General features: G+C 44.8%; 1 protein-coding gene across 1 annotated transcript in view; it reads left to right on the top strand.

The window, feature by feature from the left end:
* Window positions 1-4637: 4637 nt before the first annotated feature.
* LOC119463972 (anoctamin-4) overlaps window positions 4638-25598 on the top strand; it is a 142748-nt gene continuing 121787 nt past the window's right edge. Inside the window, exons 1-6 of the mRNA XM_049655446.1 lie at window positions 4638-4655; window positions 8080-8178; window positions 11746-11823; window positions 17860-18017; window positions 22600-22706; window positions 23225-23280. Coding sequence (XP_049511403.1) covers window positions 4638-4655; window positions 8080-8178; window positions 11746-11823; window positions 17860-18017; window positions 22600-22706; window positions 23225-23280 — 516 coding nt within the window. The remainder of the gene's footprint in view (window positions 4656-8079; window positions 8179-11745; window positions 11824-17859; window positions 18018-22599; window positions 22707-23224; window positions 23281-25598) is intronic.

Genomic DNA, 25598 nt, shown 5'->3' with positions numbered 1-25598 from the left:
AATAGCCTGCGGCGCAGGCGTGCACCATTCGAGCCTCCGACCATGCCATTCTCGCTGCAATGCGATGCGACAAATGGGTCGCCGACACGCTATCCCTGCGCATCGAAATCGATTTTCGAGGTTTCGTCTTCGGCGACGCACACCAGGGCCGGCATGTATAGATTGACGCCGCGGCAGACACGGCATCTCTGTTGGGCTACATGCCATGATTAGGGGTCGCATACGGTTTACAATTGCTGCTTTCCAATCCTCGTCTTTCTTTCTTTCTTTCTTTCTTTCTTTCTTTCTTTCTTTCTTTCTTTCTTTCTTTCTTTCTTTCTTTCTTTCTTTCTTTCTTTCTTTCTTTCTTTCTTTCCTTCTTGTTGTTTTGCAAGGCAAGTTTCCGTTGCTCTAGATGCTAGAGTGGGACACAAGTTGTAATTCCCCGCTCTAAGCAACCTGCAGTTTTAAACGCGCCGTTTTAAAGGTCCAAACATATGTAGCGTCGCTCACAGCGACATGACACAAGCATGATTCACTTGGTCGTTTTGATTGTACCGTATGCTGTGGGCGCCTACTGCGAAGCTATTTGTTATTGTAGTCGCGTGTCGCGGCGCGGTTGTCAAGAAACGTGACGTAGATAATAGTCCGCCGAAAGCTAATATACTTCGCCCGCTGGAGCAGTGAGTTCTTCAAAGGGTAAATCCCTCCATTTGTAAAATGCGTTTGTGGTTTGTGCTGGTGCCATACATGTTTGAACCGTTTGGTCCAAGTTTACCCTGTCTGTGTTTACCCTGACAACAGCTATTGGTGCTCTACAAATCGTAATTAAACAGCTTGACGCTCTGGAGCATTTTTTTTTTTTTTTGCTGGAAGCATCTACATAAGCGCTCGGCAAAAGTCATTTCCGTTTTGAGAAAGCTTTGTTCCGCGTATCTTTGCATATTAATCACAAACGTTATTACGTGCTCATGTGTAAGCGGCTGCGCATTGAACGCTGCTACCAGTTTGTCATACTTGCATCTGAAAAAACGATCGCATAGCTTCCACTTTAAAAATGCGTCACTCCGTCAAGTTGCACGTGCTAATACGCATAACAGGTCTACACTAATCGTCACCGCTATGCTAGACGTTTCATCCAGCCGTCTTATTGGGTTTCTGTGCATATGCCGGTTCAAACCGTCGTGTTCTCACGACAGGAAGAATGCAAGGGAACGCATAGTCCAGTATAGGCAAGAGATGATGATTATGATGATGATGATCCTTACACGTGGTTTCTAAAGCGAATATCTCTTTGTCTGTTTCCTTTCCTCCTCTCTCGTGAGAGGTGGGGATGGCGAGGGTGAGTTGGTGTGAATAAGTATTTACGTTTCTAGCAGCACTGAACGTTGGCCGACGAAGCACTGCCACTGGGCACACCTCTCGGTTCCGCGTAATCAGACAATATGTCATGACATAAAACCTGTAGATATAATGTCGCCTCTCGGTATCTCTAAATAACACAGACCTCTTAATTGAACAGCAACGGCTTCTTTGATTTTCTTAAGTTACTTATATTTGAGCTACCCCGTTTTCGAGCCAGTGCGTATGTGCCACTGGCAATCTGCCCGCTAATGGTCAATCCTCCGGAATGGGTGTATGCCACCGTGACACAAGGTGCATGTAATCCTTAAATTTATTTGCGTATGTGTAGTACTGTGCATGCGCCATTCGTCACCATTCCTCCGACAAGCATCACACATCACCTTCGTTGTCGCGAACGTCTCACAATGTGCATCGCCTCATTTGGTGCTTGCATTTGGCCGTCGCTTGTGAACGGTGCAGTAAAAAAAAAAAGAAAGAAAAAAAAAAACAAACGTTGCATGAAAATCAAGTTGTTACCCATTCGGTGCATAAACATAAACTTTGCATTCGATTACGCGTTGCATAGGGTTATAAGGAACACAATTGTACGCATCGCATTTTAGTTCGCATATTTAATTAGCCACTTCACTGAAGTTTCGCTTCACGTATATTCCAACGTGTGCTTTGGATTTGCAGATATAAAAGCAACCAGCTCTCTTTGGCTCTTTCGCTCGTTATCGTGGTGGTCGGCGGCCGGACTTTCTTCGCTGTTGTAAAGGCACGCGCTCTCGTTCAACTGAGTTTGACGCATTCGTCGACGCACACGCTCTCGCGCGAGAGCTTTGTGGCGTCCGAAGGTTTACATTGTAGATGCTCTTGTCGGTGGTGTCACTGTGTCACATTTCCCGAGTTTGATGCTGGGAATCTTTTGTGTTCTTAAAGAAACCCAGGTCACCTAAGCACTTTTTACGAGTTGTGAATGCGAAAGCATTAATGTTCACTTGAACGCTGCTGAGTGGTCCTTCGATTTATGAACTCCTCGCGGACAAGCAAGCATGTTGAGACTGTTGGTCAACACCTCCTGGATAGCACAAGGCCGGTGCACTTCGATCCGTGACCTCATGTGACCTTACCCAACTGCCATGGAATCTGATGGGGAGCGCTTCTGAGTAAGCCGCGGTGATTTTAACGTCACCGATTTCGTCACGCCGGGCTTGGCAATATAAATATTGCTACCAAGGAGCATCATGTCGTAAAGCAGAGTACGCAGGCCTGCTACCTAGGAGGCGCTGGTTTAGCCCAATTGGTAAGAAACTTGGCTTCTGAGTGCAGGGTCGTAGGATCTCAATTCACTTTCGCCAACGTTTTTCATTTCGAATTGATTCTGCTTTTTATACATTAATTGCGTTATAGCGATTACCGAGGCGAAATTAGAACGCAGGCGAAAGCTTGCGCAGACAAAGGAGCACGCAGGATAACAAAATTAAAATTAAAATAAAGTAATGAACTGAAGTAATTAAGTCTACCTGCCAGGGCTTTCTTTAGGAATGGAGAGAAGAAGGCAGCAGGATCGGTGCTGAGTGCAGTGAGAACAGCTGTTCGCTGCAGGGCGAACCGCTTAGTTTACCAACAAGTGCTGTTGTGCAGAATGGCGAGCCCGGAGTTGGCGGCACTGCGGCCACGGCGGCCGCTAACCCGGACGGTAAAGACGCTACCGAAGCCGTGGTCGAAGCCGACGGCGTGGCCAACGCGCCGACGCGGCACGTGGGGGTGGTGGCGCCGCGTCGGGCCCAGGACGAAGAGGTGCGCAGCCTGTACTTCCAGGACGGAAAGCGGCGCATCGACTTCGTGCTCGCTTACCTGAAGGGAGACGACTCCGGGGCCGAGAACTACCGGCGCATCTTCGAGGACAACCTGCTCAAGGAAGGCCTGGACCTCGAACTCGAGGACGCCGCGGCAAGTGCCGTAGTTTCGCTTCTACAATCCGCGGACTTATACATGTTTGGACGTAAGAAATCTTGCACTGTACGGACTATCGATGAACAGGCACTGCAGATTATTTTAGAGCGATAGCTCTGCTACTCCAGGTACAAAGCCAGAAAACGCCTGGTTCCGTAAATCTGGCCATCAAGCTCAGCAAAGCTCAAACTGGGTCTTAGCCTGCCTCGCTTCTCCGGCCTCGCTTCCTGCATTCCGAAGTGAGCGTTATGTTGTAATTAACTAAAATAATTTGATGGAGCGTGGCGGTAATAGGTAAAAAACGACGTACAGTGCGCAAGGACAAGGACTGATACAGACGACAAACACTGCGCTGACTTCCAGCCTTCTAGAAATGATTTGAACGAGGGCGGTTTCTTGGGCTAGTTGGTAATTCATGGTAAAAAACGACGTACGCGCTGTACGTCGTTTTTTACCAGTGGCGCACCGACGGGGGGGGGGGGGGATTCGGGGGTTGTAACCCCCCCCCCCCTGAGGCCGACTTAACCCCCCCCCCCCTTTTGTTTAACCCCTTTTCTTTCCTTACGCATTTTAGTGCTGCAACTAAGATGCATGACGCGCAATCGTCTGCACACTCGCAAGAAGCGCATTTTCTTGACAATTTCCCGTGAAGAAATCGAAATTAGTGCTGTTTAGATGGCATTGGCAAACTGTCACACCCCCCCCCCCCCCCTGGCAGAGATCCTGGGTGCGCTACTGTTTTTTACCATGAATTACCACCGACTAGCCCAAACAGCCACCCGCGGTAGCAGGTAAATGACGACTAATACAACTTTACAAGCGTCCGCCTCCACGATCCAGCATGTTTTCGAACAAGTACCCTGCTGTTGCCCTTCGTGTTTGAAGGACATATTGCAGTCGGCCACAAACGTTTACGTCACAGGAGTTCCCCGACGAAATGCAAATTTCTGGCTTAATAAAGCACTGTGCTTGTAATTCAATGGATCACAACATAAGTCGAAGAACTATTCTACAGACTGAAACTTTGAGTTCAAGGCTATGTCTACGAGAGTTGCAGATGTAGACCCATTGATCTGACATCGTAAGGTATTCAAGTAGCGAAAGCAGGCACAAGCCCTTCCATGTTCGTGTGTATTTAGATCGTCTTTTGTTCGTATTTCTCCTTACACTACTTGAATACCTCAATAGATTTTGTGCCAGGTTTCGCAGGAATTCTCATTCTCATTCGCAAATCCCGCGTCGCGCGAAGTCTTGCGGCCGAATGTACACAGCTACAAAACTACCTGGTTTATCGAGCAGTGCACGCCTTTATTCATGCCTTAAGCGTCATTAACAGTTATTCAGTATGCGTCATCATGGTGCATGTCTACACGGTAAAATAATTGACACTCTTAAATGTGAATAAGGGTGTAATTTATTTTACAGTGCAATAGCAAGCTTCAGCTCGTGGACGCAGAAATAGTTTCACTAGACTGCAGCTAGATCACTAAGAAGGAAATTTGTTGTATTGAAAAGAAAAAACTGATCTAGCGAATGTAGGAAGCAGAATTTTGATTCAGGGCCTCGTAAGTCCTGAAAAAAAGAAGAATTGAAGCACAGAATTCACAAATTCTCAACCGCACAACGAAGAGATATAGCAGTTTTGTTAACTGATTGAGCAACTGAAGAAGAGAACTGTGATAAATGATAAATGAGTTTCGAGCTTGCATAAATTGTTATAATCTTTACAAAGGTTTTGTAGAAGTCCTGCTCATTATATCTGTTTTTTTTTCGGAATGGTGTATAGTACATCACTTTTGTCTAAATAGGTTATTAAATATTTGCACGTTACATAATCGTTTCTTATTGCTAATCTGGAGTCATCTACTAGTCAATAATTACTTGTTTAGCGCAAAAACAACGGACACGTGAAAGACGACAGGACAAGGCGCTACTCTCAACTGACCTTGTCAGTTGACAGTAGCGCCTTGTCCTGTCGTCTTTCACGTGTCCGTTGTTTTTGCGCTAAACAAGTAATTATGTATTCGCACCAATTAGCCCGCCAACGCATTGTGCTGAATCATCTACTAGGGCGTGCCTTATAATGATATCGTGGTTTTGTCGTAGTGCCAGTGCTATCACCATTTTGTATCGAGCATTCCCACTTTTATCGTGATTCTGTTGGTGCGCCTGAAGCGCTTGCAGGTACTTGGTTATTCTTACGTCGCGACCAATATAATCCCATTTAGAGTAAACTATATCACTCAAGTCTTGGTATAAGACTGCACACTTATGGGCACTCCCGTACTCAATACAATCCAATAAATCCAATACTTGCCAGAAATTGAGCAAAAAAACGAAAGCTTTCTGAAGTGGTCTGCTGACTAAATGCTGTTGCTAACAGCATTGACTGAGCGGGAAACTTTTATGCGGCAATAGCAAGGCGAGCAAGACATGATTATATATACCTTCCAAAATGAGTATCATACAAGTAGCTCGACGGAAATGCACTTAAGAACGAAGAATGGACGCACTCCTTCCAAAATGCAAAAAAACACACACCTACATCGCTTGGCACTGTATCTAGTCTTTACATCTTAGAGCAACATAAATAATGTCTTCAATTTTCGATTAAAGGATAACAAGAAGTAACAAGCCAAAATCATTTGACTTGATAAGCAGTGCAACAGGATAAAACTGTATGTTTACGTATAACATGACATAAACAGCAATAACAACATATCCGCAGCCACCTCAAGCAGTAAGGTTCTACGGCGCAGCTGTCTTTGGCTAGGATCCCGGGATTTGTTCGTGGCGTGACGTCGACAAAAAACTATCATCATCAATCATAACATTATATTGTGATGATTAAGTGTGGGCGCAGGTTAGCCAGACGCACAAGAAGGCAACCAGAGACACAAAGAGACGTATTTATGACACGAACGCACGTGGGACAAGACTGAACATGAACTATTACAGATAGCTGGTTCAGTGTCACGCTCGAGCACTCACAGTTCTTCACAGGAGTCCGGTCTCGTGTGACGGCTCGGCGGACTTGGCTCTGGCGGCGGTGGGTATACGGGCGGCGGTTGACGTTCAGGGTGGCACCGGGACGTAGCCCGGTTCCGGAGCGTTAGCTCTGGTTATAGCCCGAGCTCGGTACCGTAGCGGTGGGATGAGAGCCGGGGCGAAGCCCAGCACAGCAGTGGGCGAAAGCCGGGGCGGCGCCCGGTTCGGAGAACAGGACCAGGACTCTGGGTCGTAGCCCGAGCCTGGAACACGGCAGCAGTCGTGCGAGCGGGGACGAGGCTCAGCTCCGCAGGACCCGCGTCGATGGTAGAAGCCGGGGCGGCGCCCGGTTTGCGGAACAGGACCAGGACTCCGGGACGTAGCCCGAGCCTGGAACACGGCAGCGGTCGTGCAAGCGGAAACGAGGCCCAGCTCCGCAGGACCCGCGTCGATGGTAGAAGCCGGGGCGGCGCCCGGTTCGGAACAGGACCAGGGGGCTCTGGGTCGTGGCCCGAGCCCGGTAGCACGGCAGCGGTCGTGCGAGCGGGAACGAGGCCCAGCTCCGCAGGACCCGCGTCGATGGTAGAAGCCGGGGCGGTGCCCAGTTCACAGTGCAGGACCGGGATGCCGGGACGTGGGCCGGCGTTCGGTCCGCTCCATCTCGCTGCACTGCCCGTTCTGTCAGCCTGGCTGCCCCGTCGTTCCGATGGTCTCCCCCGGCACGCGCACCGACCACGCGCACCAGCGACGCTCACTCCCGCGCTTTTCGGCCCCGCACGCCGAGCACAAGCACCGAAAAGCCCGCGCATTTCGAATATCGGCCCCGCACACCGATCACAAATATTAAGTTGTCGTCCTCCTACCACAATATATAACATTGTAGGTAGTGGAAGCTAGTCAAGCTTCTAATATGCAGCTTCTAATGTGCACCCGCCATCCTTCATATATGATGCATGAAAATAAAGATTCAATTCAATTCAAACTAACAGCATACGTTTCAGCAAACAACAAGCTCAAAACAAGCACCCGAACGACACAATTCATGATAAGGCGCTCCTGCGCCTACATGCAATGTAGGCTCATACCCCCGTGAGGCCTAGGCTACAAGCACTCAGCAAAGTGAAGCGAACAGCACATACATTCTTTGGAATCACGCGTGCAACATACAGAGCAGGGGCAGTATTCTGTAGGAGTCTACCTAGTGGACTGTTCATTTCGGCTGTCGTTGATTGGCTGCTGCTTGACGTGCAGGAAGGAGACTGGCTGGCACCTTCCCGCACATCAAGCAGCAGCCAATCAGCGACAGCCGAAATGGACAGTCCACTAGGTAGACTCTTACAGAATACCGCCCCAGCATACGTTTCAGTAAATAACAAGCTCAAAACAAGCATCCGAACCACATAATTGATGATAAGGAGCTCTTGCGCCTACATAAAATGCGAAGCACGTAGCGCTCCCCGCATACGTTTCCCGGTAAAGATTACTGTTGCGCAAGCTGCCGCGGTGACGACGGCAGCTTGCGACGTGGGGAGTGACGTCCCTAGCCTTTCATATATGAAATACCCACCCTAGCAACTGATTTCAATGTTGTTGCAGCACCGCTATGGGCGGTGGCCTGCCGTCAAATATACCATTACTCCCATTACTACCACTACTCTAAAATATCATTACTACCATTACTCTAAAGCAATAAAGCATTGCATACACCCCGTCAGCAGGTGTGGTGGTTCTCAACAGCTTCGCTGGACATTTCACTTTCGCAGGGCCGGTGTAACGATTCATTTTTTTCCTGTTCACCACCACACGCAGGCGTCAAGAGATGGCAAGACCAACTTCCTGAAGATCCACGCTCCTTGGAAGGTGCTTGTGAAATACGCAGAGAAGCTTCACCTCCGGATGCCAATCAAGGTCAGGTCATTTGTTAGCGGAATCGCGTTAAACTGTGATACTTCCGTAAAATTAATTTTCTGGATGCCAATACTGCCCTTGTTATTATTGCAGTAGCAATTTATATGGACACTCCAGGCGCATTACTGCCGTCGTCGTCGCTGTGAGGTTCCGTATAAAGTCCAACGGCGATAAAATCGTGACCGCGTGCCGTATGCTATGTGTGCGAGTGAAATCGTGTGATGGTGAGCGGGCGATCGCGGCTCAATTTTGCGCACACAAGGGAGAGAAAGGGGAAGGAAACGCGCCGTCTTCCGTCATGCGCAACGCTATGGGAGGAGGGTAGGTAGTGGGGGAGGTAGGGTGGGGGGGGGACGTTCCGGTGACACGACGCACGGCGGACTTTGTCCCCGACGCAGATGGCTTTCAAGATACAGCGGGCCGCGCCGCCTGAAGTAAAACCGCGCCGCCTCGGTGTTTTTGCGCCGAGTTCTTGCGGCTTAGTTCTCGTTGATGCGAGACGCAGCACGAAGATCAATTCGCTCGGTGCTGCTACCGCGCTTCCTCACTGCAGCACTACCTAAGTTCCTCGGTCATCGACTGAGATATTTATTTATTTATTTATTTATTTCAGTATAATATCAACCTCAATGGGGTTCTTACATGTGTGGATGCACTTAAAGAAGCCAGAATGTACAGTTATGCTGCTAACACATAGTTGTTTTAGATAAATTATGGTATTATCTTTCACCAGTTTAGTGGCATCATAGTTAGTTTTACGAATTTCAGGAATATCTGCTGCATTGTAATTGTGCCATCTGTATACTCCGTTTCATACAGCAGGTGCAACGCCGTGGAGGCTAGACATACTTTTTGCAGTGTCTGCGTTCGCACTTAGAAGTAGTTCGGTGTTTATTGACCGCTTCAAGTTACCCTTAGAAACAAACAAACCACATGCTCGTACGGCTGCTAACACGTTGTTTCAGATCAATTTGCTTTTCATTGTTTTAGACCGAAAGCTCTATACTACGCCATGTCTCGCCAGGTCATTCATCGCGTCGCAATGACCTTGAGCTGCCAGAGCGCAAGTGTGGCAGGTGTGACGTCGCGCGACGTGATCTGCTGCGGAGAGGCGTCGCAGCTGCGCAATTTCTTTATCTAAGGCTTAACGGCTGCTTCGTCGGCGCTTGGCCACTCAATCTCGCCATTGATGGCTCGCCGGCTGGCTCGTCTATAGGTGCGCTTCAGCGACAGGCTCAATCCATTCATCCAGTAGATATAGCTAGACAACAGGCTGCGAAATCTCAAGCAAAGACCGTCTTCGTCACCATTCCAGCAACACCATCAGATTTGCAATAAAGTTGAACTTTAATGAAACACTGTGGGCATAGTCTTAGCAAAACTAAGCCAAATTAACTTTTCGCTCCTGATAACTAAGTTTACAAGAGTTAAACCTCAGCCCTTTTTTTTTATTTGCAGCCCGTCGCGGCAGCCTCACGTGCAAGCTCGCGTGAGCAAACGCCACTAGCGCGCAGCAAAGCATAGACGGAACGCGCGGAGTGATACATTTTGGCGACCGTACTTCTTGCGTACCTTCTACAGCGTTGCATCTGATGTATGAATCGGAGTATGGTACATTGCATTCGCGCAGTGCTTGTGGAAAAAAGAAAACGTAAAAAGTGTTATTATTGCAAAAGAATTCCTCAAAAGAGACAGGGTGTGACGAGCGATTCTGGAACGGCTTATATTGATGATGTCTTCGGAGTTATTCTTAAATGAATTGTGCAGAAGTATGTATAGGAACTTCAAGCGATGTATCTGCGATCGGCTAGATAGAGGGTAAAGCCCTACGCGAAGCGTAAGTTCAGTAGGTGAATCTGTATCTGTATCTGCATCTGTATCGCATCTGTACTGCATCTGTATCGGTCATTGATAAATCGCACAGCTTTTCGCTGCACACTTTCGAGTGCAGCTGCGTTGGTAGCTGTATAGGGAATGCGATGTTATGCAATATGCAATGTTAAAATATTATAATATCGGGCGTATGGGCGAAACGTAAGCCCGTGGGTTTATTCCGGGAGGCGAGTTACTCAAGGCACGTTTAAGGAAAAAGCTTGTTAATTATTATTTTTTTGCTACATACTGAACGTACGTTGTCCAGTTTAAATGGGACGTGGTAATGATACCCAGATATCGGTATACAGTAACAGTTCGCTGCACGGTGCTATCAGAATCATAAGTGAACTTAATTGTAGTTTTTTTCTTTGTTACAGACATAAAAACTGTATTTTCTTTGTTAACAATCACGTTCCAATCACGACACCAGTAATAAACATTATTTATGGCGTTGTTTAGCTTGATCTGGTCGGATCCATGTTTCATTTCACGGTAGACCACACAGCAGTCTGCAAATAGCCTCATTTGTACTTCAGTTTGGTTACTTAGTTTATTAATAAATAACAAAAATAAAATTGCTGCTAGCACAGATCCATGGGGGACGCCAGATAGTGCAGGAATAATGTCGGAGGTGTACCCATCGAGTTAAATCATTTGGTAACGGTCAGTTAAATAACTGCTGAACTGCTTGACAGGTTCATCACCAATTAAGTGCTGAAGTTTGTAGATCAGTTTCCGGTGTGATACACGATCTAATGCTTTGGAAAAGTCAAGAAAAATTATGCCAAATTGCGACTGATTGTTAATACCTTGTGCGAGATCGTGTACGAATTCTGCAAGTTTTGTTACAGTGGATAGTCCATTTCTAAACCCGTGCTGGCAAGGGTGGGTTAGTTTTTTAGCCTCTACGTATTCAGTCCGAAACTTGAAGATAATGTGCTCAAGAATTTTCCCACATGTACATGTGAAAGAGATGGGTCGATAGCTGGGGTCGAAACATGTGTTCATGTTTGCTTGTGCGCGCTGACACTATACTTGTTCATTGAGTTAGTATGCGTATGTTTACAAGTTAATACGGCCAATAAAACTACCATCTTTATTTCGTATAGTTGTCCACTTACTTGCTATCGCAATCGATGCTTCGCTTTTCGGGTGAAACTGGCGGCCCCCACGACACAAAGTGGTGGTCGCGCGCAACCCTCCCCCTGAAGCGTTGCGCGAGATGGAAGACGGCGCGCTTGATTTCCGCTTTCCTCCCTTGCGTGCGCGAGATTGATCCGCGATCGCCGGCGCACCCTGGCACGCTTTCACTCGCACATACAGTGCACGGCGTGCGACGACGATGTTATTGCCCTTGGACTTCATACGGAACATCACGGCGACGGTGGTGGCAAAAATGCGCCTGGAGTGTTCATATGATTGCCGCAATAGAAAAAAAACTGAAAAAAAATTTCACAAGAAGGCGCATCAGGTTAGACGCCTAATTTAACAAAGTCAGGCCACAAAACGCATAAAATGAGCTTAAAATAGCGCTTTGTTTATAGGGGCATTAACAGGAGCGCCGAAGCACAGAACGCAGATGCAGTGGAGTTTGACGGGTGGAGCTTGTCCTGAATTCTTAGGTTGTCGCCGTATAATATGTCTTGCTGTGATGCAGTCAGTAATACATAACAGTAAAACTTACCTTTCCAGAAGCGGGGCAAAGTGGTCGCATTCCCCACAGTGACTGTTGCGAAGGGGGAGAAGCCCGTCTTACCAGACCTCAAATATGTAAGTAAACAGGTGCTGATTTCTTTCGGTTGTTCCCGTACACTCATCCCACCCAAGGTATTTGTTGTGTGTGATGCCAGAATCAGGTACGGGCACAATTAGGAGAAGCCTTTACTTCTGGGCCCACTCCGATTTCTTGTGAACGTTGCTCTGAGCGAGCGAAATTTCATCAAAAAGAATAGAGGCAAGGCGGACAGGGTGGGCGTTCTCTTAGAACTGTGGTTTTAATAAACACTTCCTTTGGAGCAGCAAATGCGCCGCATGCACTGACATAAGTGCATGTACCCTTACGACGAACGTACATGCCTTACAAATACAAAAAGTTAGAGCAGCGCCCTCGCATATTATGGGCAATTATATTGAGGAAGTAGAATGTCTGACGAACTCTCGTGTGGTCGGGAATTATCAAGGAAAAAAAATCACCGCATATCCACGACGTGAATCATGATGAGTGGGCGAAGCACCGGGGGATCATTCGAGTAAACCAGAGCTACGGAGGAGAGAGAAAGAAAGCGCGCGTCGGGAACGAACGCTCTTGTGCACCGCAGCGCCCCTAGCTACGGATGAGAGAGAGAGAGAGCGTTGGGAACGAGAGAGAAAGAGAGCACAGCTGCGCCTCTAGCAGGAGCGGCGAGTACTAGCGTGGCTACAACGGCGCGACGACGGCGCGACAGCGGACAAGGCTCGACCCTAAGGAGCTTCTCCCCTAACAGGAAACAGACGCCGACCAAGGCGAATTTGCACCAACCTCCGTTACGAAGGGAAAGTGAATAAGAGTCATGCCAGTAGAACTGCTTGCGTGCCTACTGAAGTTGAATGACGCAAATGACCTGCTTATGTCGCTGGCGTAGACTTAAGACGTTGACGATGTGGTCGCCCTCAGGTGTACGAGCTTGGCCGGGGGAAGCGTATCCAGGAAAGACACGCTCTTCGCGATGTCGGTAATCAGCAGTTGCACGGGCGATGACTGTGAAGGGGACAGTGGCGTTGCACAGCAACCAGTTGGCCGCCTGACGAAAAGAACAGCGATTATAGCCTGCAGTGCGAAGTGGAAGCGATTAACATTCATGCCGGCAGCACTTCTGTCGTATACCCACTCATGTAAAACTCGCAAATGCTCTCATAGAAAACCACTGAATTGATTTGAATTAAGTTTATTGCATGTGGGAGACAAGGCTAAATTTTACCGCCTGTGGCAAATAGAATCTTTATTTAAGGCATCATTCGTTTAGAAAACAGTATATTGGTATATTGGAAATATTGGTAAGTTAATAAAGAAACCTGCACAAAGTTTACAATTCCATAACTCCACAACCGACACAAAGTTACTAAAGAAACTGCACAAAGTTTACAATTCCATAACTCCACAACCGACACAAAGATATCTGTTTTGTAAACTGCATCTATTGTAGCATCTGAAGCGGACAAATATTATATATATATATATATATATATATATAATATATATAATGTACACATAGCTAAATATAATTTCTACTTGCGAATTAGTGGTTTATTTCACAGCCGTGCATAATACATCCCTTTTCTTTGCCCGCTTTAAATGTCTACAGGTGTTTACGGAATTGTGATATTGTTTTTTGTTGCCGACAGACAGAGGTGTAATCTTGATGTGTTTTTTTTTATTCCCTTTGTTATTTTCAAAACTGTTCGTAAAAAGAATAAAGCCGACGAATTTTAGCTATTACATTTGAAATATTTTATATGGTATTTTTATATGGTACGTCTTTTTTCTTTCTTTCTTTTTGTCACGCCGTGCATTTTTGCTACGCTCTCCAAGTTTCTATTTGCCATTCTTATCATTTTGTATACCATCTTTTGCGATGTTCTGCCATTTTTATTCCCATGTATTGTATCAGGTAAATATCTAACACTTCCGGGACAAATTCCTTTTTATTCTTTCTTTTTGCCTTCCTTCCTTATTTTGGTTGTTCTTTTTCTATTAATGATTGACTTCCACGTATTTAACTTTTTCGTTTTCTTCGAAAGTTTTTGCTTATTTGCACTTATAATTTTTCTATAACCAACTATTGTGTGATTTGCCTCTGTGTTTACCTTGCCCCTCCCCTCTGCAATGTACAGCAGTACCTTGAGGGTATAATAAATAAATAAAATGACTAAATAAATAAAATGCAACCAGCGTAGTCAAGAATCGGTGCAATGCTTTCCCAGAGGAACGATTCGTTCATTCCAATGTATTTCCGCAGGAGCTCCTTTGCTTCTTTGCTTTCTTGAGAACCATACGTCAGAATAGCAAAAAGTACAGTTAAGTATCATTCATATTGTGCTCGATTAAGCATTTATAGAGCGAATGGTCCTCATGAGCAACTCGTATGTCTTAACCATGGAACTACGTCCTATTTCTCTGTGCTTCAGAAAGCCTGTCGCCGGATGATGACTCAGCGAGATACTTTGTTGTAGCGTAGGCAGAACGACAGGAACGCTGAAGGGCACCTTATACACCTTAGGCACCTTAGGTCACCATATTTTGTACTCGCATATTATCCGCTGAATGTCAGTTCAGCGAAGTGGTGACTTATTATAAACGGCTTTGCCTCAGTCAAGTTTGACAGCAAGCGTGAACTGATCTTTTCCTGCAGTGTGCTTTAAACGATTTTCGATAAATAGTCAAACAGTAATTTCAGATCACTTGTGCCAAAGCAATCGTTTTTCCTGCGCATAGAATCAGTGTGCAGACGTAGCACTTGAGTGGGCATCAGTATTAGGAAATGGTAACCCTGCTATACTCCGAAAAATTACACTACATTGTTGCGTCAGGTCTTATTCGACAGTGTAATCGAAATGATCTTTCCTTGTACGTAAACGTTTTACAGTTGGCGGATTAGCGGAACGCCAAAGATGATGCGGCGTTCGTACAGTAACATCTTGTGATGCTTTCTTCAGTGACAACGTGTTAGAAACGCTCCGGTGTTGCGTCAGTGTTCACGCAATAAAGAAGAAATGAACAAGACATACACTCACTACACGCTAGTTATTGTTGCTGCCGCCGCTTTTGAACCGCGAGACGGTTGAACGCAATTTTTGCGCATATAATTTTGTGCAAGGTTTCCGAGATCGGGCTGCGCGCGGGTGTCGCTCAATCTCGGAAGCCGTACTTTGTATGCTCTAGCTGACGCCGGCGTCACAAGATGGCGATACCAGTGCTACTACCCGGCTGTAGAAAATTAAATCATGGGGTTTTACGTGCCAAAACCACGATCTGATTATGAGGCACGCCATAGTGGGGGGCTCCGGAAAATTTGGACCACCTGGGATTCTTTACGGTGCACCTAAATCTAAGTACACGGGTGCTTTCGCATCTCGCTCCCATCGAAATGCAGCCGCCGTGGCGGGGTGCCCGGCTGTAATGAAACCTGGAGCAGTTTGGGGCTACAATAAATATGAGTTGGTGCAAGAAATAGAAGATTAGAGAGTAATGGTGCCACACCTAACTTCTGTAAGCGTTCGTCTATGCTTAAAATCAGATATCTTCTCTGAGTTGGAAGTTGAGCGAAGTAATGGGTGCCAATTGACATTGGGGACCCATGGTTACACCACAAATGATGCAGTGCTCGGTGACATTGGTTGAGTCTCTTTTGAAGTTAGACAAGCGCAGAACAATATTACTCTGTTTTAAGAAAAAACCTTGGTAATATCGACACAGGCAAACAGAGGCACGTGCCTAAGTGCCGAAATATCTGTATCTCAACAGCGTGAAAAAAAATAGATGCGGAGGTCATGAAAGATGGCAACTAAGTAAAGGGCTAAACAAACACAGACGGCAAATTGGATTCAAAACGAGGAAACAAAAATTCAGCTGCCTGAGGACATATATATAAAAGCAAACATACGTCATCGAGTGAGTCATGTGTCTGCTGCAGAAAACATCCGGAGACGATTTAGCACATTGGAATCCAATGCCATATATTCACCCAGCTAGAACCATAGGAAACGACTGCCTTGCCAGAGTGCTGGAGTTCGATGCTTATGCGAGGTTAACCTGGTCAACCAGTCGAGATACGCAAGGAACGTTTGGTGTATGGGTGGGTGGGAAAAAAAAGGAAGAGAGGGGGCCGAGATCACTGCAGGTACAGGTAATGTTATAACGGCAAAGTAGAGATAGGCAAAAGGCTATAGGTGTACTAAAGAGTGATTATGTCACGAAGACTAGGTGATTATTTGTTGCGCCCACGTGTCATAGGGCACGCCATTAAAATATCAACCTACATCATCGCGCACATCTTCTGTTGGGTGTTGCGGTATTCTGTAAACTGAATAAATTTGCGTTTACAGACACGCTAAAAGTCTCTAAATGATTGAAAGAATTCGTTTCCCACGCGCTCTTGTCTCTCGCCCCATGCCGCGCTATCAGCCTGCGGTGGGCACAGCCTCCAGGAGACCCCGCAACACGTCGGCGTGGGTAGGTGACTTACTGCATCTGTGTACGCACCGTAAGCACAATCACTGCCCACGTTGACAGCGCCGTCGGGCGCCAGCGTTTGTCAGCCACAGCCCGTTTCTCGCACCTCCACATCCCATCTGTGCGTATAACGCCCGAAATGTGCTTGTGCCTTGTTTCACGTCTCGTCCGGCACTCCCACTTCACGGCCCGTTTGATGTATACTGCACTACATTCTCGTATGCTGCTGTTCGCAGTTTGGCACGTATTACTTGCACGACATGAAACAATTTGATCCATGAAGTGTCCCAGTTTAAGCTGACAGTTGGTAGAGCAGTCCCGTATTGAGCAGTGATTGTAGGGACATCTTATTTGTGGCGCCCAGGTCCAGCCGATCAATTATTCCTATGTAGAAAGTGTCAGGATGTCTTCGTTTATATAGTACGCACATGAGATAACTATGCAGCACGAAAGAAAAGTACGAAGGCATGTGCATGCATGTTATTTAGGTCAACAAGAGGGAATAAATGTGAAAAAGGCCTTGTGAACTTTTCTAATTAAACATTTTCCGGTGTAGCGCAACTTAATTAGTTGAATGGCATTGCACAGAGAGAGCCTTGTTATAAGTTACTGATTCAGAAAGTAGTTTACATGTAAAATTCCTGCCCAATAAATAGGAGCAAAACACAATCTTTCCGTCGGACTTCTCCGTCATTGAATCTCGCACCGTCCTCCTATCAGAGAAAAATAGATCATCCTCTACAGCCCAAATATTTCGTCACAGTAATAATAGTACCATGGCATATGTTGTTGCATGGTGTTGCAGGAAACGTCGTATTGTTAAATGGACTTTAGTTCAAGCAGTGATACAAAAAGAAAAGGCGTCGTACATCTTAATGCTGCACAATGTCACGAAATAAACGTTTTCGGGTTCTGGTAGCAAAAGGTCAATGACACCGCATAAAAAACCTTCGCCAGTAGCATCATAATGGTTTCTTCTGTAAACATAGTATTGCAATCATTTGCAAGGTAATTTTTTTCTTCCATAATATGCTTCCGCCGTGCTAATTTCCACAAGTGGCATTATTCTGACACTAGTTGACATTCACACGGCGACATTTTTCACTGAAAGGCACGCGAAGGTACTAGAGAACCAGCAGAGTAGCCTTTGAATGAAAACCTCCCAGTTAAACACAATTCGCCAAGGAATTGTGTCCATTGCAGCTAACTAGTATTCCTTGCTATAGCAGTACGTTTTCGGCCTGTAGGTAGCTGTACGCTGATAGTAGCACAACAATGGTTAAGTGCTCTTTACATTAACTCTTCAGCATGCCACCATGCGGCTCAAGTTGGGCAGAAGGCTGTTCGATTTGATCATAGTGTTTCTTTAGTCCCCATTCATAAACCTCACCACAAGCTAGTGCTAAAGAACAAGTTTTGTACTTCTGGCAAAGCATCCCGTGATTGCACGTTTATATTGCGTAATCGCGACACTTAAGGTTGGTTCTTTCATTGCACTGAATGCCAAATTCACAATCTCGGAGCAGAGCTTCCTAATTTGCTTCTGTCAAAAGCAGCCCAGTAAGATCTTGTCCTGGTGACTTTTCTCGTTATTGCAGCTTGAGAGTGAAGCAACCGAAGTAGAAAACGACGGCAAGCCCAATGCGCTGGAAGCCCTGTGGGCCAAACTTTGGACGCCTTTCCCTTATAACAAGGAACTCATACCTGACGAAACACAGTACTTCAACGCCGAGTTTGTGCGTCAGCGAGAGCACATGTGAGTATATCTTAATCTGACGGCAGTGAGGCAGGCACAGGCCTCACATTTGGCAGCGTTTTGGCTAGGTGACCTCTTTGAGTTCGGATGCGTGTAATACGTTATTTCTTTACATTATAGTCATGGACTAATATGGTTGTTTAAGTCTCCATGATCTGTTCATACTGGTGTTGTCCTTGCACTCACGTAACGTTTGTTTGGCTATTGTTCTCCTAAATTCATGGACTTGTTTCTAAAATGTCTTGTAATTTAATTACATTTCTTGTTATCTTGATCGCTAGAACTTAGAAATAGACATCTCTTTAAATGACCTATCTTCTCTCGTTTTATTATTATTATAAAAAAGAATAATGACTAGATAGCCTCACCGAATAGGAAGTATATACGTTTGCATCAGCCTCGGGTATTTTTTCAACGTTATGGTTGTTTGTCTTTTTATTTTGAGTTTGGCCCGTGAAAAATGCTTTTACTGGTTTCTAGATACGAAATAAAGAAAAATACATAGATAAATTGTTCTAACGATTTGCCGCTAGTGACCATTCTCGGCACCGTACTCACTGTGGAAAGTGTTAAATATTTCACAAAAATATCCATTTCATAGGTGAGCCTAACGACAAACAAAATACTACTGATATGCGGCACAGGAGAGAACGTTGGTGCCACGCTTTTAGCCATGTATTTCCACTGCAGCAGTGGGAAACTAAAAGGAATGATTGCATGATAACAAAATGACGTTGATGTCGAAGAAAGTAGAAGAAAGAGAATGTGGCATTCATAGTCACGACACACAACAACATGGAATGTCTGCACGACTGCTGGGATGTCGCTATAGGCTCAAGTTCATAGACACTCTCTATGTTCCTCTTTGCATGATGAAATGAAGTCAACGATGCGCGCTAACGTATGCTGGCAAAGGTTCCTTGCTACTCCAGTCCCCCAACGCAGCAAAGGTCAACATGGGTGGTACTTATGCAGGGCACGCTCAGAATATTGTGTTCAAGCACCTCAAGCAGTAGAAAATATTTCTAAATTGAGATGAATTTTGCCGATTTTAATACTCATATTACTGTGATAATGTTTCTTTAACATTGTAAACACTAAACTTGAACCGCAAGCGGGAAGACAGTGGTCGACAGGAACGACAAGTGCTTGTCCTTGTCGTCCACTCGTCGCTGTCGCCTTCGTTGCGCTTCAAGTTTGTTAGACATTATATACCAATTAGCCGGCTTTCAAGTCTTGCTTAGTTGTCGGCATCGCCACACTGCATGCTCACTAATCAAATGAAACATTTTGCATCTAGGCTGCGTTATTGTGTAAGTGGTGTGTTTCGTCGGTGCCACTTCATACGTCAACATATCCGTTTCAACCCTGCAATTGCCAAACAGAACCACATCACGAAAAAAAAAATGGAACAGATTGTCCACCTATATTTCCGACCATGGAGAGTACATCAATATAAAGAGATGTTAGTTCAGTTATAACCTAATTTGTAGAGCAATTAACTATTTGGTAATTGATTCGACCATTCATAGCTGAAGCGTTGCTCCAGTATATCAAAAACGCAACTATTGTATTGAAGAGCCACTGTCTCTTTGTCGTCTACAAAAAAAAAAACTTAATACATCAGAGAGAAAATTGTTGATGGCGTTTTGTGACCGGTCCATCGAATGGAAATTACGTTGAAGGGCAGTAGTTGCCGAATGCAGCACAAAGCTGAGAAAAAGAAAATAATGCTGTTGGCGACAAACACCGCGGTATTGTGCGCTGAGAAGTTTTGGGTGAGTAACGCTTCGTCTTTCTCACTGTGGCTTTTTCCGGTGACGTTGGTCGGCGCGTATTGTCATTGGTCGCACAGCGGTGAAGAAGAAGATGACAATTCGTAAGTGCGTCGAGCTTCAAGTGCACGCATGCAAGGGAGCAGGTCGCACGACGTCCAGCCACGCTTAGGATCGAAACATAGGCTGACCTTTGTTTTAACTCTGTTTTAACTTTGTTTTAACGTCTCCCTGGGGGTTAACTTTCATGGCGTTTAACATTGGGCCTACGTAGGATATAAGCCGTAGTGGAGGGACCAGGATCTATTTTGGCCAGCTCGTAATCTTCAGCATGTGCAAGGTGCACGGGTGCGTTTCCATTTCGCTCCCATCGAAATGTTGCGGCCGCGGTCGGGAATCAAACCCGCGACCTTGTGCTGAGCAGCAGAAAGGTCACTTACACTGGTCTAAGGTGGTGGGTAGAAAGCATAGTGATTAAATGGGTTAGTTGAAACGGGCCTATTCAGCGAGCAATAGAAAAGAATAGAGAAAAGTCAATTGGCTTAAAACAACTTCAATTTCTGAATTGTCTCAGTACTAATTGTGCCGCAAGTAAAACCAGATCTTTGTAAGCGCAAGGACACAAACGTTATGCAAGGATACAAACATCTCTTAAAGGAATGGGAAGAACAACGCGAGCTATGATTAGCATCTGGCTTAAACCCTGTAAACAGATAACTTGCAGCATTCTTATGTTGTTTCCCGATATAATAATTGCCTGAGATTATCGCGGATATTATGCTTTCCTGTTCTGTGCGCTGGTGCTGTCTTTGTAGGACAGCTGATATAATCGCCGCACCCTCAATGTAAGCTTGGTAGCTCTTAATAGGGTTAGAACACAAGGCATCCGATTGTTCTAATTTTGCAAGGGCGCGTGCTAGAGCTGAGTTTGAATCGCATAATACGTGATATGTATTATGATGTGTGAAATTGTTCTTTTGAACAAATGTCAATATCTTTTAATTGTTAGGTCAATTTGCATTGGGGGCGTGTAGGTAAACGATGCCCCACTGTGGAACGTGGGAACCGAAAATAAGATTGCAATATTTGAACCCGTGTTCAAAGCAGAAAACGTATTAGTGTGTTCTGATAGATGTTTGAGGCGTAGCAGACCACCCTTTGTACGGGAAAGCAAAATACAGCCTTATAATACAAAATCACATAACTTCCGCATTATGATTCAGAATCAGAATCAAATTATTGCTTTATGTTCTGTTGTTAAAATGGTTACATACAGACGGAAGATGATCCCATAGCCATGTACTGGATTAGCACCTCATTTACCTGGTAGATCCTACGACATAACGAAATCAAATTAAGAACACCAGTTGCAAAGCAGGGGAACTAATAAATATAGAAATTCAAAAGATGCGAATAGAAAGTACACGTCAGAGACATTTCCAGCTCCTGAAAAAGAGATCATTGCAGGAGATCAGAATAAGGCCAATAGCACATCAATGTCTTATAAGTTCCAACTATCCCAGATTTTTGCAATAAATACGAAATACACCGCAATATGAAAACAGAAAAAAGACACATTTCACTGCAGAATTTAACTTACTTATTCGCAAGTCGGAGACTAAACATAAATCAAAATTTATTCATTTTTAATAGGTCACTTCGCATTTAACCCTGCAAACAATGTCCCGTCTTGCTGTCGACTACGAAGCACCGCATAAGGATTACTTTAATTACTTCTCTCCACCTAGCGGGTTTCCGCTGAACTATTACGTCACCGCATAAGGAGCTGCCAATTTAAGGGGCGCCGTGCGACTTGCTCCCAGTAGTAGACGTAGCACACCCGCAGTGTTCACCCCGGCCTTTCCTCCGTAGTGGCCACATATCCCTCACCTGCCTCGTAGCGAGCCAAAGCCTTCCTTCGACATAGTGTTCCTCGTGTTTGTCGCTTGGTGTAGTACCGTGTGCGTGTGTGTTTCCCTGATGCAAGACAGTACCGGTGAACCTCTACCCTTTGCCTGTTTTTGTATATATGTCTGTGCGTGATCAGGTGGTGTTATGTTATCTGTCACTACCTAGATTCCCATAATTTACGCCCATGGCGAAATGTAGCGACCAGAGCTGATGCTCCGTTGGTCGACAATCAGGGCTGTATCCTAATTTGTCGCAATGCCTAAACTCACACTAAACTATACATTTTATTCTCGACTGACGCCAGTGAAGGGCGTCTTGCTTTTTTTTTCTCTTCCTTTTTTCTGTGAGAGCTGGGGGAAATAAACATTTTTTTGTGTTACAAAATTTGGTGCGATGTTTGTTAACGCCGTCGTCACAAATGGCAGTTATAAATTGTCCGTTGTGAAACAATGTAATTTTCTTTCCGATTTCCGGTGTCACGAGAATTCCGGTTCACGAGTTCCGGTGTCACATGATGAGACGTGTATCCACGTTTCATCATGTTTTTCTATTAGGTTGCGCAGATAAATTTTATTGCATATAAAATTAAAGTACTAAACTATGCAAGTCTACCCCACCCCCCACAAGAACTCGCGAACTAAAAATAAACATTATTGAAGTTCCACGAAAAGGTATTTTTAGATTGGTGTGCTGCCATCCTTGTAATCCATACGCATAATATTGGCTTTTCCATTAGCCCTTTCTTCGGGCTTTGCATGAAAAGTGCAAGAGTTCAACCGAAAGATATACTGTGTATACGGTTAAATAACTCACTAAGTAAGCAATGCCACAGTTATATTTAACATTTCCTAACAGCTGAAAATTTCTTGTTTCCTTATACTTATGTTTGCATGCAGGTACATAATAAAAAACAAAGAGTCATTTTTCTCGCAAGCCATTCGGAGCCGGATTGCGTGGGAAGTACTTATGCGAACTACTTACGATGACAATGATCGACAAAAAGGTGAGAGAAATTGGGTGTATACCACCTTTTCTTTTATAGTTCAGATGGCGTAAGGCTCAGTACGACATTAGCACTAGTAGATAAATTTGCTGTTTTGCCAACCTCTGAATAAATGCACATTTATGAGAGAATGTGCTTGAAATCAAGTGCCAAGCTCCAAAGTGTGCATCTTTATTACTTGTTTTTCGGTGAATATCACTGTGAGTTGAACCTAAAATTGTTGAAAATCTAAAGTTTATGTCAATTTCTGCGATGCTGATTTGCTATTTCTGCTCTATAAAGAACAAACATGATTTTAATGTTCCCCAGTTACCATGCCATATTACCATAACATAAAAACGCTGCCATATTTGTAGGAAGCAAAAACAACAAAAGTAATAAATAGTAGGACGTCTTCATTGCTTCATCTTTAGATGAGCTAACATACATGTTTGCTAGTGTTGGTTTGTCATAGAAGTGCACGTAAGAGCCATATTGACCGAGCCTGAAATGATAACACACCACTTGTCCTACTGCAGGCATTTACAGGCTCCTCAACGAACAGGTCTATCTGGCAGCTTACCCTCTGCATGACGTAAGTACTCACTGTACAACTTGTTATTTGCGTATAAAGGAATTGCGAACTATCTCGTTCGTAACTAAAGAACAGAACACAGCAAACTGCATTGGCGTGTGATGCTTGAATGGGCACTGTAACACTTGTTTCATTCGTTTCCCGCTTTGCCTCTCGTTTAAGAGGCATGAGACATTGAACGCTTTCTTTGGTCGTACTCATGTCGTCGTGCTTAAAGGTACACGGTTCTTGAGGTCCCACAGAATAAAGGTCTGCATCCGGAAAGGGTGCTTGCAACACTTGGTGTTTTTTCGTACGAGCCGTCAGACCCACAAAGAAGTTTCGTGTTGGCTTCCTTTGTCCCTAGGTGACGCTGGTTCACTTAGTTATGGCGGCGATGACTCTCCATGATATTGAAAGAAAAGCTCCACTATCGACACCCAAGCTTAACCTATATTTATAGCTTCTACCATCACCACCACCAGCGTTTTTTTTTCCAATATAAGGTAGAGCGCAGAAGAAGTCAGACATGCTAGGCGCGCGACATCTTTCTTAATAGCGTGTTCAAACTATAGGGCTCATGCTCTCTCATAAGTTGGCTTTGTGTTTAAAAGCAATATGATTATAACGCCACACTCTGATAGCGCCGCTCATTCACATTTTGGCGCATATTTGCAGGGTCCCTGTGGCAGCGGATCGTTCGATCCTCTTACAGAAGTTCCTACCGAACGAAGGGTTGGTTACTTGAATATAAATTCCTTTAATGCGAACGTAATACTTTTCATATTAATCATCTCAATGTGTAACGCGTGTGTAGAATGTACTTCGCGAAATGTCTGCAGAGTGCACGTAAAACGACCTCCGCATATCACATATGCTCAGGTTGAACTATCACATATACCTGCATGTCGAACTACAACAGGGGCAACTTTGTCAGGGTCTTAGAGCTTGTTGCTCTTTATGTAGAAGAAAGTGAACAACAAAATAAAACTCATATGACGCAGCTTTTCCCAAGCTTAGTGACCAGCTTTTAGATGTTATTAAGTAAGCAACCCTTTCTGCGTAAAAATCTCAATCTGCTGTGATTCTTCATGTTCATGGCGCGACAGCTACTCTACAGCGAATGGGCCCGACCGGCATCCTGGTACAAGCAGCAGCCGTTGGTCCTAATCAGGTTGGTTCCTTGGAGTACTGAATCCGCCCGATTTTCAACGAGGTGCAAATGGTACGCCTATGCTTCGGTGTTTAATCGAGTCTAATGAACAGTAAAGCAAGTTGGTTGTAATTGTTTGCCCAAACTTCGTTGCACAAGAAAACTTCTTGATTTGAGAAAACATTGAAGCATAAAGCAGGAACGAAGTATATAAAAATAATTTAATCATTTTTAACTTTAGTAATATGGCTTCGGTGCGTATGTGATACAGAATTGGGGAACGTTTAGTAAGTAAATTGGTAGAAGTGCATTTTTATTCACTATAGGCACGAGTCGTTCAGAGGAAGATAGGAATTATGTGAAAATATTGGTTTCATCTGGTCATGGTCAATTAATCAAAACGATCAGAATATTCATAAGCCTAAAAGGGACGCTAAAGAAAAACACTAAGTCTGCTTAGCCAGATCAACTATTCTTTAAAAAAAACTATTCTCGTCAATTTCGTAGCAACAGGGTCATTGTTAGAAGAGAATATAAATGTAAAGTTTGCTCTCTTTCTTTTTCTAAATTTCGCACTGAAGTTCTAGCGCTCGTACGCTGGTGTGATGTCAAGGGTTTCAATGTGTTTTTAAGCGTATTGGGTCGTTTGATGGCTGAATAAAAATTGTGACTTCGTAAACTTTCAGTCAAGCGAAGTTCCTTAAAATCCGCTGTAATCCAACTTTAATGCTAATAGTTAACTGGTCCCCAACCGACGCCGTCCAAATCCGTCATGGCGGCTGGTGCGGATAACGTTGCTGAACAGGTCTTTGTTTAGTCATCCTTTTTTTTTTTTTTTCACTGGTTGAGTTGTGTTCACTATTTGAGCTGGATTGCTCGAAGAGTAATACAGCTCAAACAACCGCAATTGATTTCAAGTAACTTTATAGGGATTATTTTTGTAATACTTAACAAGTACAATAACGTTATCAGAAGCCCTATATCCTTAGACAATGTCCTGCTGTATCCCCTCAAGATTATGTCTAAGCTAAATCGTCACTTCAAGGCCTACTTTTTCGATTTCCTAAAGTATCCTGATACGCTTCTTGAGGATATTGAAAGTTGAGGTCTTACACCACTGGAGCGCGTTATCTGTCTCAATCACCTGGTCTCGTCGGCCGCGGTCACCGCTAAAGCAAAATTACAA

Source organism: Dermacentor silvarum, chromosome 9, assembly GCF_013339745.2.
Source record: "Dermacentor silvarum isolate Dsil-2018 chromosome 9, BIME_Dsil_1.4, whole genome shotgun sequence".
Classification (NCBI taxonomy): Eukaryota; Metazoa; Arthropoda; class Arachnida; order Ixodida; family Ixodidae; genus Dermacentor; species Dermacentor silvarum.
This window is presented reverse-complemented; position numbering and strand designations above follow the sequence as displayed.